At 41.9% G+C, this 16243-nt stretch overlaps 2 protein-coding genes across 3 annotated transcripts in view; one reads left to right on the forward strand and one right to left on the reverse strand.

Annotated features, from left to right (window-relative positions):
- Window positions 1-16243, forward strand: part of LOC310662820 (C-type lectin BfL-2-like) — a 68291-nt gene that overhangs the window by 10226 nt on the left and 41822 nt on the right. The gene's annotated exons all lie outside the window — the stretch shown is intronic.
- On the reverse strand, window positions 1760-12435 carry LOC310662812 (regenerating islet-derived protein 4-like). 2 transcript variants are annotated; one of them, XM_083409961.1, is made up of 6 exons: window positions 11583-12435; window positions 9440-9509; window positions 8524-8612; window positions 7182-7322; window positions 6433-6553; window positions 1760-2558 (listed from the first exon to the last, which is right to left on the reverse strand). In XM_083409961.1, exons 1-6 carry the CDS (start codon window positions 11652-11654, stop codon window positions 2485-2487), a joined length of 567 nt encoding a protein of 188 aa, XP_083266087.1. In that variant the 5' UTR covers window positions 11655-12435; the 3' UTR covers window positions 1760-2484. The 2 variants fall into 2 exon arrangements, with proteins under 2 accessions (XP_083266087.1, XP_083266088.1); XM_083409962.1 differs by having other exon boundaries at window positions 1762-2552.

Below are 16243 nucleotides of genomic sequence, written 5' to 3' on the forward strand. Positions count from 1 at the left end.
CTCTCTCCTTTTTGCTCTCTCTCTACTATAGGAAGCTTTGGCTGCGTTGATCAGAGAATATGATCTGACTCAAGGAATTAAAATAAAGGACAGGACACACAAAATAAGCTTATTTGTGGGTGGTGTCAAATCCTAAGGAGATTTGAAAGCAATCAAAGAGCCTGTTAAAATCAGTGTCAGCTAAAATGAGGGAAACTTTGCCAAGGCTTCTTCAGAGATGGTATCTCCACACCTCCAAGATTGTCCTGCCTGACTAATAATGTAGACCCCAGCTGCTGGAGGGGGTATATGATTCAAGGATCTTATCTTCATCTGTGAGCCAGTGTGGTGTAGTGGTTAAGAGCGGTAGTCTCGTAATCTGGGGAACCGGGTTCGCGTCTCCGCTCCTCCACATGCAGCTGCTGGGTGACCTTGGGCCAGTCACACTTCTTTGAAGTCTCTCAGCCCCACTCACCTCACAGAGTGTTTGTTGTGGGGGAGGAAGGGAAAGGAGAATGTTAGCCGCTTTGAGACTCCTTAAAGGGAGTGAAAGGCGGGATATCAAATCCAAACTCTTCTTCTTCTTCTTCTGTGGTGGAGTCGTAGTTGAATGCTCAACTATTCACCCAATGCGTTCAGAGAAATAAGCCCCATTGAAAATGCTTCTATGTCTCTTATGTTGGCATTACTTGGGTTATAGGAAGGTAAACTTGGGTTATGGGAAGGTAAACTCTTATGTTGGCATTACTTGGGTTATGGGAAGATAAACTTCCAAGATTACACATAAAAACCTATGGAGCTTTTTTTTTTGTGGCAGCTAGAATGAAAATCACTCAATGCTGGTGGAATGCGGAGGGTCTTACTTTGGACTAGGGCTGGCCCTCTTACATCTGTAATCAATAAAGTTGTGGCCTGATTTGATCCAAAAGGTAATTTTGTTCTGTCTGATTCCCTCTGGAAGTTGGGCGATGGGGGTGGGGTGCCTGACCGCACAAGTACAGGAGCTGTGCTGCAGCTGACCTGTACTGACTGTTGTCCGGCAAGAGTTCATATTCATCTTTACCCTCTAGAAAATCAGTCACCATTGGAGTGGCTACTTGCTTGGTTTCTTTCAGCCCTAGGCTGTCAAGAAATTCAATAACCTTTTGCTTTTGACTTAGGAGATAAGATCCAAGCTCTTCTCTCACTATTTGAAAAAAACAGTTCCCATTTCCTTTACCTCTACAGTCGTACCGGTTTTCAAACAGCCTAGTTCTCAAACATTTTGGCTCCCGAATGATTGAAACCCGGAAGTGACTTCCTGTTTTCGAACATTCTTTTGGAAGCCGAATGACTCACAGGGCTTCTGCGGCTTCCTGCAGCCAATCAGAAGCCGCGCTTTGGTTTCCAAACATTTTGGAAGTCGAACAGACTTCCGGAACAGAGTCCATTCAACTTCCAAGGTACGACTGTACTTCTTTGCTCAGGTATTCCACAACCTCTGTATAGTCTTGGTTATTCTCAGTTACAATCACTAGATTATCCACAAATGCCAAAACGTAAGAAAACTATTTATTTTTTGCACTTGGTTTACACGCACATGTCTGCATGACCTTGTGTGTACCCCAGCTCTTTGAGCATGCTCTATAGTTTCTCATTCCATGCTCCAGCAGCATATTTTAATCCATAAAGCCCCTTCTGAAGTTTGCATACTAGATGCACTTTGGTTTGATAAAACATTGGGGCTGTTCCATATAAATCTCTTCCTAGATCTGGCCGTGCAAAAATGTGGCTATAGAAGACTGGTTATCCCACACCGTGAGGACTCTCCTAATAACTCAGCACCCTTAACAAACTGCATTTCCCAGAATTCTTTGGACGAAGCTATAACTGTGATGTAAAGAGTGCTTTAAATGTATGGTGTTGAAGTGACTTTGTGTCAGATGTCAATGTCTGTGGTATAGTGTGTATGCCACAAAGGACAGGAAATTGCATTGGTGCAGCTGGCAATGTAGGGTTGCTTCAATCGAAGCACCATCTAGTGAAATGTTCTCTTGTACTTTCACACTTATGAAAGGAGACCCTTGCAGTCCACCTTAGGTGTCCCAAGATAAATCTCCAGCAGGTGGGACAGAGCATGTCCCCTGTCTGAATGAACCTGGAAATCCACTGCCATTCAATGTGCCTATTATTGAGTTAGATGGACCTGTGGTCTGACTTGGTATAAACCAACTTCCTATATATTTCTTGGATGATAATCTTAGAGCAGTCTGAGTGGATTGCGAAGGACAGAAACACACCAGGAAATATGTGCATCCAAGAGAATTTATTAAGTTCATAGTGGGGTATAGGCACAAGAAAAATTTGTGGAGAAGAGGGGAACCAAAGTGGCAGCTCTTCAGTTATGGTCATTTTTAAAGTGATGAATGAGAACCCCTCTTTCACTTTGAGGACTGGAAGAGGAGGTACTGAGATCAGAAAGATTTCCAGCAGGCTAGAGTCCAGCGAAGGGAACTACAATCTTCTTTAGGATGATTGTTTACAGACAAAGGCATTTTTCTCTTTACAGGTAACAGCATTCCACTTCTCAAAATCTAAAACTCAAAAGATATGGCACAAATTATTCCTTGTTGCTCATTATTTAACGACCTGTTCCATGTGGTCTAGAGCAAACAGGAAGATTCAGATCCATCCAGGAGGCCCACCTTCTGTAGGTCACTTGAAGTGGGTGGCCCACCTGTTGATCTCCAGACATCAAACTCGAAGTGTACTCCTGATCCTAAATATCCAACTAAATTCAGTGGTTTTTTGAATATTGCACCTTTTTTATATCACTGTTCAGGGAAACAGAAAAAGGCACCAAATTCAAAAACTGCAAATGTTTGCTGCAATGGAAGAACTGGGAGCCCAATTGGTTTGTTTCAGTGTTTAGAATGAACTACCGGTAGATCAATTGCAATTGATTCAGAACAAAAGGCAAAATTAATTGTGAACAACATAGTGACAGAAGAGTTTAAGATTCAGAAAGGGACACGACAAGGCTGTCCAATCTCTCCACTGCTCTTCAGTTAAATATGATTAGAAAGGACCAAGAGGTTAAAGGTATACAAGTGGGAGCTAAACAGTAAAAATTGAAAGCTTTTGCTGATGATTTAGTATTGACCTTACAGGAGCCAGAATCTAGTACTAAAAGGGTATTGGAACTGATTCAAGAATTTGGACAAGTAGCAGGTTTTAAGTTGAATAAGATGAAAACCAAGGTCTTAGAGAAAAATTTAACCCCGAATGAGAGGGAAAAGTTTCAGGAGGAGACAGGACTAACATTGGTTAAGAAAGTGAAATATTTAGGGGTTAATATGACTGCCAAAAATGTGAATTTATTTAAGGACAATTATGAAAAATGTTGGATTGAAGTGAAAAAGGATCTAGAAATATGGTCAAAGTTGAAGTTATCGTTGTTAGGCCGAATTGCTGTGATAAAAATGAATGTGTTGCCAAGGATGTTGTTTTTGTTCCAATGCAAATTTTGGATAAGATGGATTGTTTCAAGAAGTGGCAGAAAGATAATTCTAGATTTGGCAGGGCAAAAAGCCTCGAATAAAATTTAAGATATTAACTGATGCTAAAGAAAGAGGTGGATTTGCTCTGCCAGACCTTAAACTTTATTATGAATCAGATGCTTTTTGCTGGCTGAGAGAATGGCTGCTTCTTGAAAACACTGAAGTCTTGGACTTAGAAGGCTTTAATAACGCATTTGGTTGGCAAGCATATTTGTGGTACGATAAGGTAAAAGTACATAAAGCGTTTAAAAATCATATTGTCAGAAAAGCATTGTTTAATGTTTGGATAAGATATAAGGATTTGTTAGAAAAGAAAACCCTAAGATGGTTGTCTCCAATGGAAGTGAAGGCTCTGAAAAAACTCAATATGGAGGCCAAATGGCCGAAGTATTGGGAAATTCTGGAACAGGATGGAGACAGAATAAAATTACAGAGCTTTGAAAAATTGAAAAACAAAGTGCGAGATTGGCTCCACTATTATCAAATAATGGATGCATACAATCTGGACAAAAAAGTTGGTTTCCAGGTGGAAAAATCAAATTTGGAAACAGAATTGTTAGATCCAAAGACTAAGAATTTGTCAAGAATGTATAATTTGCTGTTGAAATGGAACACTCAGGATGAAATGGTGAAATCAGCTATGATTAAATGGGCACAAGATGTTGGACATAATATAATGATGGCTGACTGGGAACAGTTATGGACTACAGGTATGAAATTTACCGCATGTAATGCCTTAAGAGAAAACATAATGAAAATGATTTATAGGTGGTACATGACACCAGTCAAGCTTGAAAAAATTTATCATTTGCCCGACAATAAATGTTGGAAATGCAAAGAGATTGAAGGTACATTCTTTCACCTTTAGTGGACATGCCCAAGGATTAAGACATTCTGGGGGATGATCTATAATGAAATGAAAAAGCTATTTAAATATACCTTTCTGAAGAAACCAGAGGCCTTTCTCCTGCGCATGGTCGGCCAATTGGTGTTAAAGAAGGACAGAACTTTTTTTATGTAGGCAACAACAGCAGCAAGAATACTTATTGCGAAATATTGGAAGACACAAGATCTACCCACCCGGGAACAATGGCAGATGAAGTTGATGGACTACATGGAACTGGCGGAAATGACCGGCAGAATCCGAGACCATGGAGAAGAGTCGGTGGAAAAAGACTGGAAAAAGTTTAAAGATTATTTTCAGAAATGATGCAAAATTAATGAATGTTAAAATGTTGGAATGAAGTTATATGGCTTTAGTAGAAATGTTATAAGGATTTAAGTATAAATAGATTAATGGAATTTTAAAAGTAAAATAAGGTTAGAATGTGTTAAGATAATTATTTGACAGATAACAGAGGAAGATGGAAAGGAATTGCTGAAACATTTGACAGAAGTGGAATACAAAAAGGGAGGTGTGAGAAGGTTGGTGAAATAAGTGAATGAAAGATATGATATTGTTTTAAATTGTTTTGTTTGGTTTTGTTTAGTTTAATGTGTTTAGTGTTATGTAGTGTCTTTATATTGTATTGTATTGGTTTTTATTTTTCTGTTTTTGTTTGGTTTTGTAATGTTTAAATTGTTTAAAAAGCAATAATTTTTTTTTTTTTTTTTTAAAGACATTTCCTGTATCTTCCCTACTGAGGATATTTTCTATCTTCCAGCAGGAGCGGCTTTCAGCAAGAAGTACAGACCAATGAACAAAGCAAATTATGCTTCACGCCTTATACTGTGTGGTTTTTCTAGTATGGAAATGTTTAACCTGTTGTCATTTTGCCTGTGAGACATCTTATTTCGTGTATGTGGCTCCTGATTTACCTTTTTACTTTATAACATTCTGAACACTAAACAAAATAGCTGAGGGTGAACTATTTATGAACTGCAAAGTTGATTTGGATGAACTTGAACTGAACTAGTTTGTTCTGCAAAAGAATGAAACTGAACAAGAACTAGTTCCTTTTAAAAAATGAAGTTTCCAATCACTGGTTTGCTTATAATTCTTCCTTCAGAGCCTCAGCTTGAATCCAAGTTTTCCTTCAATGCCTGACATCATACGATATCAGGCCCATGAAAAGCAGGCATGGTTTACACCAAAGAGCCTAGCCAGGACTTCCAGGAGAAACCTTCCCCACCCCTGGTCTGGAGGAAGTAAGTTTCTTAGAATCCCAGTTTTCATTTATGAAAAGCAAAAGCTTCTAGCCCTCATGGCTGAAATTAGTTTTGTAAAGGAAAAATAATATAGAAATCATGCTAAGTTTCAGAAGCTCCCGATTATACAATTTTGGCACCCTTTACTTAAGACTTTCCCCAGTTTCCCCACATTTGGCCCTAACAATTTCTTAAAGGAATACAGTAGAAAAAAATATGATGTAACCCAGACTTTAGCAACCAATGCTTTCAAAATGTGTAGTAATCCTACACTATATTATGCAGATTGGCTGTAGCCGAAGCCTTTAGCTCCTAGTGTATTTGGAGGTGAGACTAAATGTTGAACAACTGGACAACTGCTCATCTGTCAACAGTGCAACCTACCTGTGATCCTTGCTGCAAATAAACACCTGGCTAAGGGTTGTCACCTGCTTAGTTGCATTCAGAATTAACCACCGAAATCAATGGGCCTTTGTGACTACCAGCTTGTCTTTTAACTTTAATGTGCATATTTCTATTATGATTTAGTCTAGGGTTTCCGAAACTTGGATCTCCAGCTGTTGTTGGATTACAACTCCCATCATCCCTAGCTAGCAGGACGTCAGGGACGGTGGGAGTTGTAGTCCAAAAACAGCTGCAAACCCAAGTTTGGGAAACCCTGATTTAGTCAGAAACAACCCTAAGAAAAGTTTGGAACTGATGGAGAAAGCAGGAGGTAGTGGAGAATCCAAAACCTTTTATCTGTTCCTGCAAATGGCTTACTTACCTTTGTGTTCACTCAGCTCTACACAAAACTTATTTGCAGCTGGAACAAACACGCCTGGCTGGTTTACATTCCAGCTTACAAAATTGAAGGGAGAATTATCAGCCCACTTCCACTTCCTGTTCTGCAGGAATGAGACAGAAGAGATTGTGTGATTAAAGAAGAGAGTAAAGGTAAAGGTACCCCTGCCCGTACGGGCCAGTCATGTCCAACTCTAGGGTTGTGCGCCCATCTCACTTAAGAGGCCGGGGGCCAGCGCTGTCCAGAGACACTTCCGGGTCACGTGGCCAGCATGACGAAGCTGCTCTGGCGAGCCAGCAACAGCGCAGCACACGGAAACGCCGTTTACCTTCCCGCTATAAAGCGGTACCTATTTATCTACTTGCACTTAGGGGTGCTTTCGAACTGCTAGGTGGGCAGGAGCTGGAACCGAAAGACGGGAGCTCACCCCACCGCAGGGATTCGAACCGCCGACCATATGATCGGCAACCCCTAGGCGCTGAGGTTTTACCCACAGCGCCACCCGCGTCCCAAAAGAAGAGAGTAGCTCACCACAAAAACAGGAGAGTTTGACCAACTGGAAATTACTGTTTGTTATGGCGGAGACATTTGAGGAGAACCCCATCCCACCATAGAAAATAAAGGAGAATTTGTGTATGGAGTTCAGACTAGGAAATTGTTGAGATAATTGCATTGCTAAAGAGCCCCATCTGTGATGACGATCAGGAACAAGCTATGTGAAAGCAGCTCACTTGCAAAGGATCATAGAGTCCAATCCAGACATCTGTGCGTGTTTTCTGTTGTGCTAAGATGTACTTGGCTACAATGGAATTTTCTTTCTGATTGAGGATGGAGGCAAGATGGACCCCACGGCCATAGCTCTGGCAGTCAACCTAAAAATGGAAAAGGAATTAGAGAAGCTTTGCTACCATTATCATATCTCACCAGTAAGATTATTGCAGAGTTGGAGCTTGCCAGTGTCAGATCAATTTCCTTGCATCAAAGTTTTTAATATTTTCTGAATTAGACTTTCTTGAGTATTTTTAAGATGAACAGGTCTTCCCGGAATATTATAAGGCAATGCTGTTCCATACTAACATGTGTGATACAATGCTATTGAGCCTGTCAGTATTTTGCTGAAGGAATTTAAGACCATACCAGAAAATGTTATGTTTGCACAATTAGAGTGCTTTAAAGCATCATCATGGCACAATAAATCTACTTCTAAAAAGAAACAAAAAATAATTGTGGCTAGGAAAGTGATGGGGAAGTGGATTGAAAAATATGGGCTCTTTGGAAGATGTATAAACACTCCCACAAGCAACTCAGGATGAATATTCAGCGTTCTATAATCTCCCTGCAAACAAATCAGAATGAATGGGTGGGAAATATGCAACCCAACCCTCATGCAAACTGCAAGAGAATCAGGATGAATACCCAATGGATAGGTCATCTGGAAGAGCCTTAAATTTGTCTTTGTACAACCCCAGATTCAGAAGCATCTTTATTTGCAATTTTACAAACATTTCAGGGAAAGAGAACATATGGTTGGATGTATACAATGAAACTTGACCTTGAGGGATTGGCTTTGGAATGTCTGCTCAGTAGAAGAGCAACGTGGGGGCGGTCCGCCCCAGGTGTCATCCTGAGAGGGGTGACATTCGGTGTGCCGCCCGCGACGGCTCCCAAGCCTCCCCCAACTCCTGAGCTGTCAATATGAAGGGGGAAGACCTCCAGCAAAGTGGCACAGCTCTCCCCCTTCCCCCAACAGCTCGGGGGAGAGTCGCGGGTTGGCGGCTAGCCCCTGAGCATGGCTAGCCTCCTGGGATGCACATGGCTAGCCCCACCCCGGGGTGCACAGCATGTGTGCCACTCCAGGTGCCAGAGCACCTAGCTCCGCCTCTGTGTCTGCTTTGTTTCTGCTTGAGCTCTGCAACTCAGATGATCAGACTCCATCTAACCAGCTGAGTTCCCTTTTGTGGTCAGCCCTCTTTTGTTAATTCAAAAGTATCGGCTACATATTGCCATGGGACTGCCCATGCTGATTGCCTTTCTCATTGTATTATGCCTTGGTTGGTGAGAAACTCCTCTTACCTCAGCATCAGCCCATGTCATCATCTTGTCAATATATGCATAGCAGTTGCCCTGATTTTCCAGCCATCCATTAGGACAGCTAGCCTTGGCTGTTTTAGAGAGAAGGAAATGAGGGGAAATAAGGGATTAAAACAGTAAGCAGGTTGTTCTGAGTGCGACATTACGTATACCATTGGTGATTCCATTTAGAAAGCACAAGTTATTTAGAAACCAGTGACTAGAGATCTTGTTAATATTAGAAGTTTAATTTGCATAAAATGTATGCATTGAAGTTTAAACGTCTGTAAACGTTTGCATTTGCAAAGCAGGGAATTTTGCATTAAGCAAGAGGTTTCACTCTAGCTGAAAGCGGAATGCTGGTGTTTTTCCATTTAAGAGGGTTTGGCTTACCTGATCACTCTTCTCTGGAAACCCAAGTAGATCCCTCATCAGCAGGAAGTTGAAACCTGAGAAACTCAGTATCTTTGTGTTGTGGGAAGCCAGCAGAGAGATTGCCAGCTCAGCGTGTTGGGAGAAGGAGCCTCCAGCATAATGGAGTATGTCTCTGAGATTGGACTGTATTAAAGGATTTAAAAGACTGAACTGCATTGCTGCTAGTTGAGTGCAATGTGTAACTTTGTATTTTTGTTCTTTGTAACATTTATATGCCACTAGTTTTTAGACTGCTCTGCAGCAAAGCTTTGAAACTAATTCTTGGGATGGAAAGCTCATTTATTTCTGCACAAGGTCCAGATCAGGGATTCCGCTGACCAACTCCAATAAATTATGTCTAATTTAAACTCTCCTGCTTCCGTGTTCTAATAGGCTTAGCTGGGTTGCCATCCCTTGAAAATCCACTAAGTACTTTCATTCTCATGACTGCTTAATTTCAGCAGAGATTTCTGGGAAATTCTCAGGTGTTTGCTAAAATGCTCACCAGGACTGGAGACCAGGATTCCAAGAAGGCAAAGGCTGAAGTAGGTGACAAATCCCATCTTCTGACTGACCTTTTGGAAAAGAGGAATGTACAGTCAATTCAAGCGGTGTGTTGTCAATCCCCCAATGTGGGAAGGAAGGAAGGAAGGAAGGAAGGAAGGAAGGAAGGAAGGAAGGAGAGATAAATATTTTATATCCTATAATCACATTTCTCCTTTATTTGAACTTCCATGAACTGAGAAGCTTAAAGAAAGAAAAGAAAACCTGAACTTAACAGAATGTTAAGATCTGGAAAGACCAACTTGAAGACCAACTGCTCAGGGCAGGAATCTACACCATCTCTGATTGTCCCCAGCAGATAATAATCCAGCCTCTGTTTATATACCTATGCATTTTCCTCCATTGTCGAAGAACTCATACCTTTGTGGATTGTCTCCTATTCTTCAGCTAAAATCTACTCGCCTGAAATTCCCACCCATTTAGCTTTGTCCTATGGTGCAAGGGAGAACAAGTCTGCTCTATCTTTTTTGAGACAGCCCTTCAGATATTTGAACGCTGCTATGCTTAATCTCTTTAATCTTCATTTATGGCGGGAACACCTCAGTTGACATAGTTATGTTCTGTTTTCGAAGAAAAACTAAGATCATGTCAGCGTGTGGATGTATGAGAGGTGTTTTTTTAATCCAAACTGGAAGGAAAATGTTGCATTATTATTATTATTATTATTATTATTATTATTATTATTATTATTATTATTAAAATGTAGTGCCACAAGGAGGAAAACAGTGCATGCTGGCAATCTTGTAGGGCCATTTCACCCATTACACAGTAGCAAACCCAGCAAAGGGAAAGCCCTAGGTTGTCCCTCAATGGGGTATTTTTCTCTATAATATGTATATCCTGAATGCAACCCAAGATCAGAGGGGAAATCAGAGAGACCAAGTCTACTATGTCTACCTGTCAGGTTTCAGGGAATCCGATCCCCCCTCCCTCATGGCTGGCTGCCAGAAATGGGAAAACAAGGTGTTCTTACCAAGATAATTTATTCAATATTCACAGAGACATAGGATGTCGCCTCTCAGATAAAGGTGTTGCTCCAAATAAGTCCCACCCCTCCGTCTCTCCTATTATACATCATTCCTACATCAGCTAATCTGTGTGTTCTGCCTCTGAGCTTTCTGTTCTTCTACTCTCAATGCCCACCGGGACCAAAGAGGGGAGTTCAGGAATGCTTCCTAAAGACACTGAGTCTGTCAGCTCTCCCTCCTCCTGCTTGTCATCCAGTATCTCCCAGCTTCTCCCCTCTGCAGCCTCCAAATTATTACCTTCTGCAAACCACTGTTCTAAATCTATGCTGTCTCCTCTTGGAAGGGCAGAAGAAGGGGGGAGCGGTCTCCACCATTCCTCCTCAGTCCAGTCTCCTAGGACCTCCCTGACTCCAACAAGACTGTGTCCAGAGGTGATAATCTGTGCTCTCCCCCTTTACATTTTCTATCACTTAATCATTGTCATGAGGGCAACCTGGGATCAAAGGGGCAATGCACATACACCAAGGCCAGATGGTACACCAGTCTTCAGAATTTTTTTATTAATTCAATCTATCTAGGAGCTCTCAAACATTTATCACATTCACACATGCTCTGTAGGGATATATATTTACCAAAGACTGCTGCTCTGTCTGATTAGATGGCTGTCAATGGACAGGTCCTCCAGGTGTTGCTACAAAGGTCTTCGACCCAAAATGGGTCTGTCTCCAAAGTTTTTATACTCTCTGCTCAATCTCTTATTATGTGTCAGGTGGATGAATATGTTGATTGCAGAGCTTTTGGATTATGTGCCCCTTTTCTGGCAGTGTGATCCATCTCTATCCTTGTCCCCGTGTCTCTAGCAAAAAGGACACAGCGGTCCTGCAATGTGACATTTCTTCTTCCAAGGAATATTGTTCCTTAAAAGAAAGTCCTGGTAATCTGCAATGGCCATCAGTCACCAGGACTTGCTGTTCCTCTTTGGCAACCTTGCAGGTATTGACTTTTCATTCCAAAGATCCATCTATCCTTCTCTCATTCATACAAGTTGCAATGAATTACATTAAAAATAATTCATGTGATAAGTGTAGTGGAGATTTGTTATTTTGAAAATAATACCTGGTATTGTGTGCGACAATCCCCTTTTTGATCCTGAAATGTTCTTCCAGGTGAAAACCAAGGCCAAGGCATAAGTTCTGAAAAATAAAGTATTGATTGAATCTACTCAGGAGCTCTCAATCATACCACATGTTCACACATGTTCTGCAGGGGTATAGTACCCAAGGAGAGTTGTTATGTGTATGACTACATTCCCAAGGCAATTTATTCCATTTTCCTGACCATTTGCTAACTGTTAACTTGTACGTTACATTCAAGCATTTGCAAGCTTCTGGAAACCTAGTGGAATAAACCACAAGTTTAGCATTTATTTTTGTGCTATTTCCTTCGAGGGGGGAAATATATGTTTGCAAGCCTGGAATCCACTTGCAAGTCTGGAAGTCTGTATAGGACTATGTGCCACCTGAGGCCATGCAAGTTGCTCCACAAGTGCCTTTCCCAAAAGAAAGATGTTTGCAGAGCATCACACACACAAACACACACACCAGTTTGGTCAATGGGCATAGATGAAGCTCCACTATACCCTTTCTTTTAGAAAAACTGCTTGCAGAGCACTACTGGTGTGAATAAAATTTAGCTGGACATATCAGTTTACAGTGTGGTGTAGTGGTTAAGAGCAGTAGTCTTGTAATCTGGGGAACCGGGTTCGTGTCCCCGCTCCTCCACATGCAGCTGCTGGGTGACCTTGGGCCAGTCACACTTCTCTGAAGTCTCTCAGCCTCACTCACCTCACAGAGTGTTTGTTGTGGGGGAGGAAGGGAAAGGAGATTGTTAGCCGCTTTGAGACTCCTTCGGGTAGTGATAAAGCGGATATCAAATCCAAACTCCTCTTCTTCTTCTACAGATGCATGAGCACATGTAGCACTGGCCTTTTGATCAGTAAAACTAATGAAATAAACCCCCTGTGTTCAGGCTGCCCAAGTAGATTCCCAATCTAATACCACAGAGAGTTGTTAGACTGATCTTTGGGCTGCTTGTGCAAAGGTCTTCAACCTCAAATGGATCTGTTCCTGAGGTTCTTACACTTAGTCCCGTACCATGTGACAAGCAGACTGATACAGTGTATTGTATATCTTTTGAATACACAAATGGCTACACAAATTAAAGATAATCATCTCTGGCCTTGTCTCAGTGTCTCTAGGCAAAAGGACACCATGTGGTCCTGCAACGTGGCATTTCTCCTTCCAAGGAATATAGTTCCTTAAAACAAAGTCCTGGTTCTTTGAGATGACCATCAGTCACGGGGACTTGCTTTTCCTCTTTGGCAACTTTGCAGAGTTTGACCTTTCAAATATCACCTCATTCGCTTGCCACTTATACTCAGTTTATACCTGAGTATGTTAAAATGAGTATCATTATCAAGACAACAAGCATATATCCACAAAATCTTCAGACTCGTTTTGCAAAATAGCATCTGACTTATTATGGTGTGTGACATGTATGCACCTCGGTACAAGTCATAGGTAGGAATGGAGTGGCTATACTACTGATTTTTGTTGTTCTGGGTATGATATGCAATGCTACCTCTTCATTTCTATTTATCAGGACAACTAGATGGAACTTCCGCCTTAAGGGTCAGTAGACTTCTGATTACAAGTGAGATCCTCCTCCCCAGTGCTATTTTTCTTGAAAAAGAGGTGCTGGAACTCACCACAAACACCTCCCTTGCTCTCTTATAATGGCAATGGCACCCATCTGAGAGGTGCCGGAACTGAGTTCTGGCAAGTTCTGGCTGGAAGAAAGCCCTGCTCTTGCCCAGTCCGCAAAGACACACACAGAATTCAAATCTCCATTTTTAGAGACAGTATATATCTCATTGCCAAAAAAGAAGAGGAAAAATTTGGACTCTCTTCTGGTCAGAGTTCAGGGGTTGCCAATGTGGTGCTCAGGGGCACCAGTTGCCTGCCAATGCCTTTTCTGTTATGTCATGCCCCTCATGGCAGCCATTTTGTGTTATACCTTTCCAGTGCTATTTCTCTAGAAAAAGAGGTGCCAAAACTCACTATGAATGCCTCCATTGTTCTCATGTAATGGGGAAGGGCACCCACCTAAGAGGTGCTGTAACTCTGTTCCAGTGAGTTCTGGCTGAAAAAAGCCATTTTGTGTTACATCACATGCAGCTCAGCAGCCATTTTGTGATTGTCACCCATGGCCCTATCTCATAATTACAGATATGTCCAGTAAGCCAAAAATGTTGGTGGCCCCAACTTAGTCTATTAAAGGCACCAGCAGTTCCCGGGATTCTTTATAGGAAGCCATGACTACTGAAGTTGTATAAGAGTGCTTTAAATGTGTGGTGCTGCTCTGACTTAAGTCTAGGCAGGCTAGAAATCTTCGTGTTTTGTTAGACCAAATGGAAAAAGAGCGAAGTCCCAACCAAAGAAGAATAGCAACTTAAACTGATGGAATATGCACAGCTTACAGATTTAACATATAGAATAAGAGAAGAAGAAGAAGAATTTATTTATTTATACCCTGTCCAGGCTGGGTTTCCCCAGCCACTCTGGGCAGCTTTCAACAGAGCATTAAAAACAGAATAAAACTTCAAACATACATACATTTAAAGAAGATTGGGAAATGTTTATTGAATATATGGGTGAAAATTGTGTACACTTAAAAGCGCTGGTAGAATTAAGATAAATTCAACAGTGTAGATAAGTTTTGATTTCTGTACTAATGGAATACTGAATGGTTATCTTATGTAAAAAGGGATTTATTGTATGCAAACTAAACCAGGGAAAGAGAAGAAGGGAAGTCATTGATTTAAGGTTGCTTAAATGAATATTCCAAAATGTGTGTGTGTGTGTGTGTGTGTGTGTGTGTGTGTGTGTGCATGAAATCCCAGAACTGTCTAATTCAGGTATACAACTCCCCTACCTGCCCCACCCTCACTGAAACTCACAACAATATTTTTCCTAATAAAAGGTTAAGTGACACAGCAGAAGTCCTTGAATGATTTAGGACAAATGGCACTCCTTGTAAGAACATGGTGTTTGAACAGTATATTCCTTTTGGAACCATGCAGAGCTACAGTACATTGAGATACCATTGAACAGTTTGTCTCTGAACTCAAACTCAAAGATAGTAATTGTGGAATTGGCTCTGCAGAGACATCTGAGGGAAATGATCAGATTCTCCATCAAGTTATGGAGGCAGTCCATACTAAGAACATCACATTTAAAAAGGGTGAGATTCAGTCCAAACCTGAATCTGTGAAGTGCATGGGCCAGACAGTGACTGCAGCCATACAGCCAGAAGGGTAAGCTACTATGCAGGAAGTAATAAAACAAGATTTCCATCTTAAAGCAGGGGAAGCGCTCATAAAGCATGGATGGCCACAGTATCTGAGAGATGCGTCCTTGCTGCAAAAACCCTTTTAGCATGTAAATGACTCCTTATGTTATCTAGAAGTTAGGTAACTGTCCTCTGTGCTGGCCACATGACCCGGAAAGCTGTCTGTGGACAAACGCTCCCTCGGTCTGAAAAGCAAAGGGAAAGGGAAAGGACCCCTGGACGGTTATGTCCAGTCAAAGGCGACTATGGGGTTGCGGCGCTCATCTCGCTTTCAGGCCGAGGGAGCTGCATTTGTCCGCAGACAGCTTTCCAGGTTATGTGGCCAGCATGACTAAACAGCTTCTGGCACAACAGAACACTGTGACAAAACCAGAGCGCACGAAAACACTGTTTACCTTCCCGCTGTAATGGTACCTATTTATCTACTTGTACTGGTGTGCTTTTGAACTGCTAGGTTGACAGAAGCTGGGGCGGAGCAACGGGAGCTCACTCTATCATGGGGATTTGAACCGCCAACCTTCCGATCAGCAAGCCCAAGAGGCTCAGTGGTTTAGACCACAGGCTCCCTCAGCCTGAAAGCAAGATGAGAGCCGCAACCCCATAGTCCGCTTTGACTGGACTTAACCGCCCAGGGATCCTTTACCTTACCTTTACCTAGAAGTAAACTTTTATTTGGGAGACAGAGTGTCTCAAAGACAGAGTATCCTCTTGCAACTTATGACTCATCAGGACATTCAGATAAATAAAGCTAGAGCAAGAGGATTGATATGGAAGCTGGCATATCCAGTGATAATTAGAAGGTGGGTGGAAGTTGTTGCGCTTGTGCTAGGCTTGCTTTGAGTAATCAAAGGGAACCACATAAACCACAGGTGGTTCCTGAATTACCATGGAATAGGTTGGGTGTGGATGCACTTGAACATGGCTCTCCCCCTTTTCTTCTTGTGGTTGATGTTTTTCAATATTGAGAAACATCGAGCCTGCCTTGGAAGATGGCAGTAACTGTGACTGTTAAGTTTAAAATCAGATTACCAGATTATTTTTTTCAATGAATCCAGGGACACTTTTCAACTTCCTACTAAATAGATGGATTTTGTCAGGGGACTGATTTGTAAATCCGGGGACTGTCCCTGGGAAACGGGGACATCTGGTAACCTTAGTTTAAAGCTAAGTTCATGGGTCATGGAATTCCTGGGATAGCTGTGTGTGATAATATGCCCTTCACTAAGGGTGTCGACTGTTTGCTCATGATTGGGGGTTTGAACACCAGTGGCGTAGCGTGGGGGGTGCAGGGGGGGCCGGCCACACCGGGCGCAACATCGGGGGGGCGCTCGCACTCGCAGCTCTCTGCCCCTACCTCGCGCATTCTT

Source organism: Podarcis tiliguerta (assembly GCF_965153285.1).
Source record: "Podarcis tiliguerta genome assembly, chromosome: 13".
Lineage (NCBI taxonomy): Eukaryota > Metazoa > Chordata > Lepidosauria > Squamata > Lacertidae > Podarcis > Podarcis tiliguerta.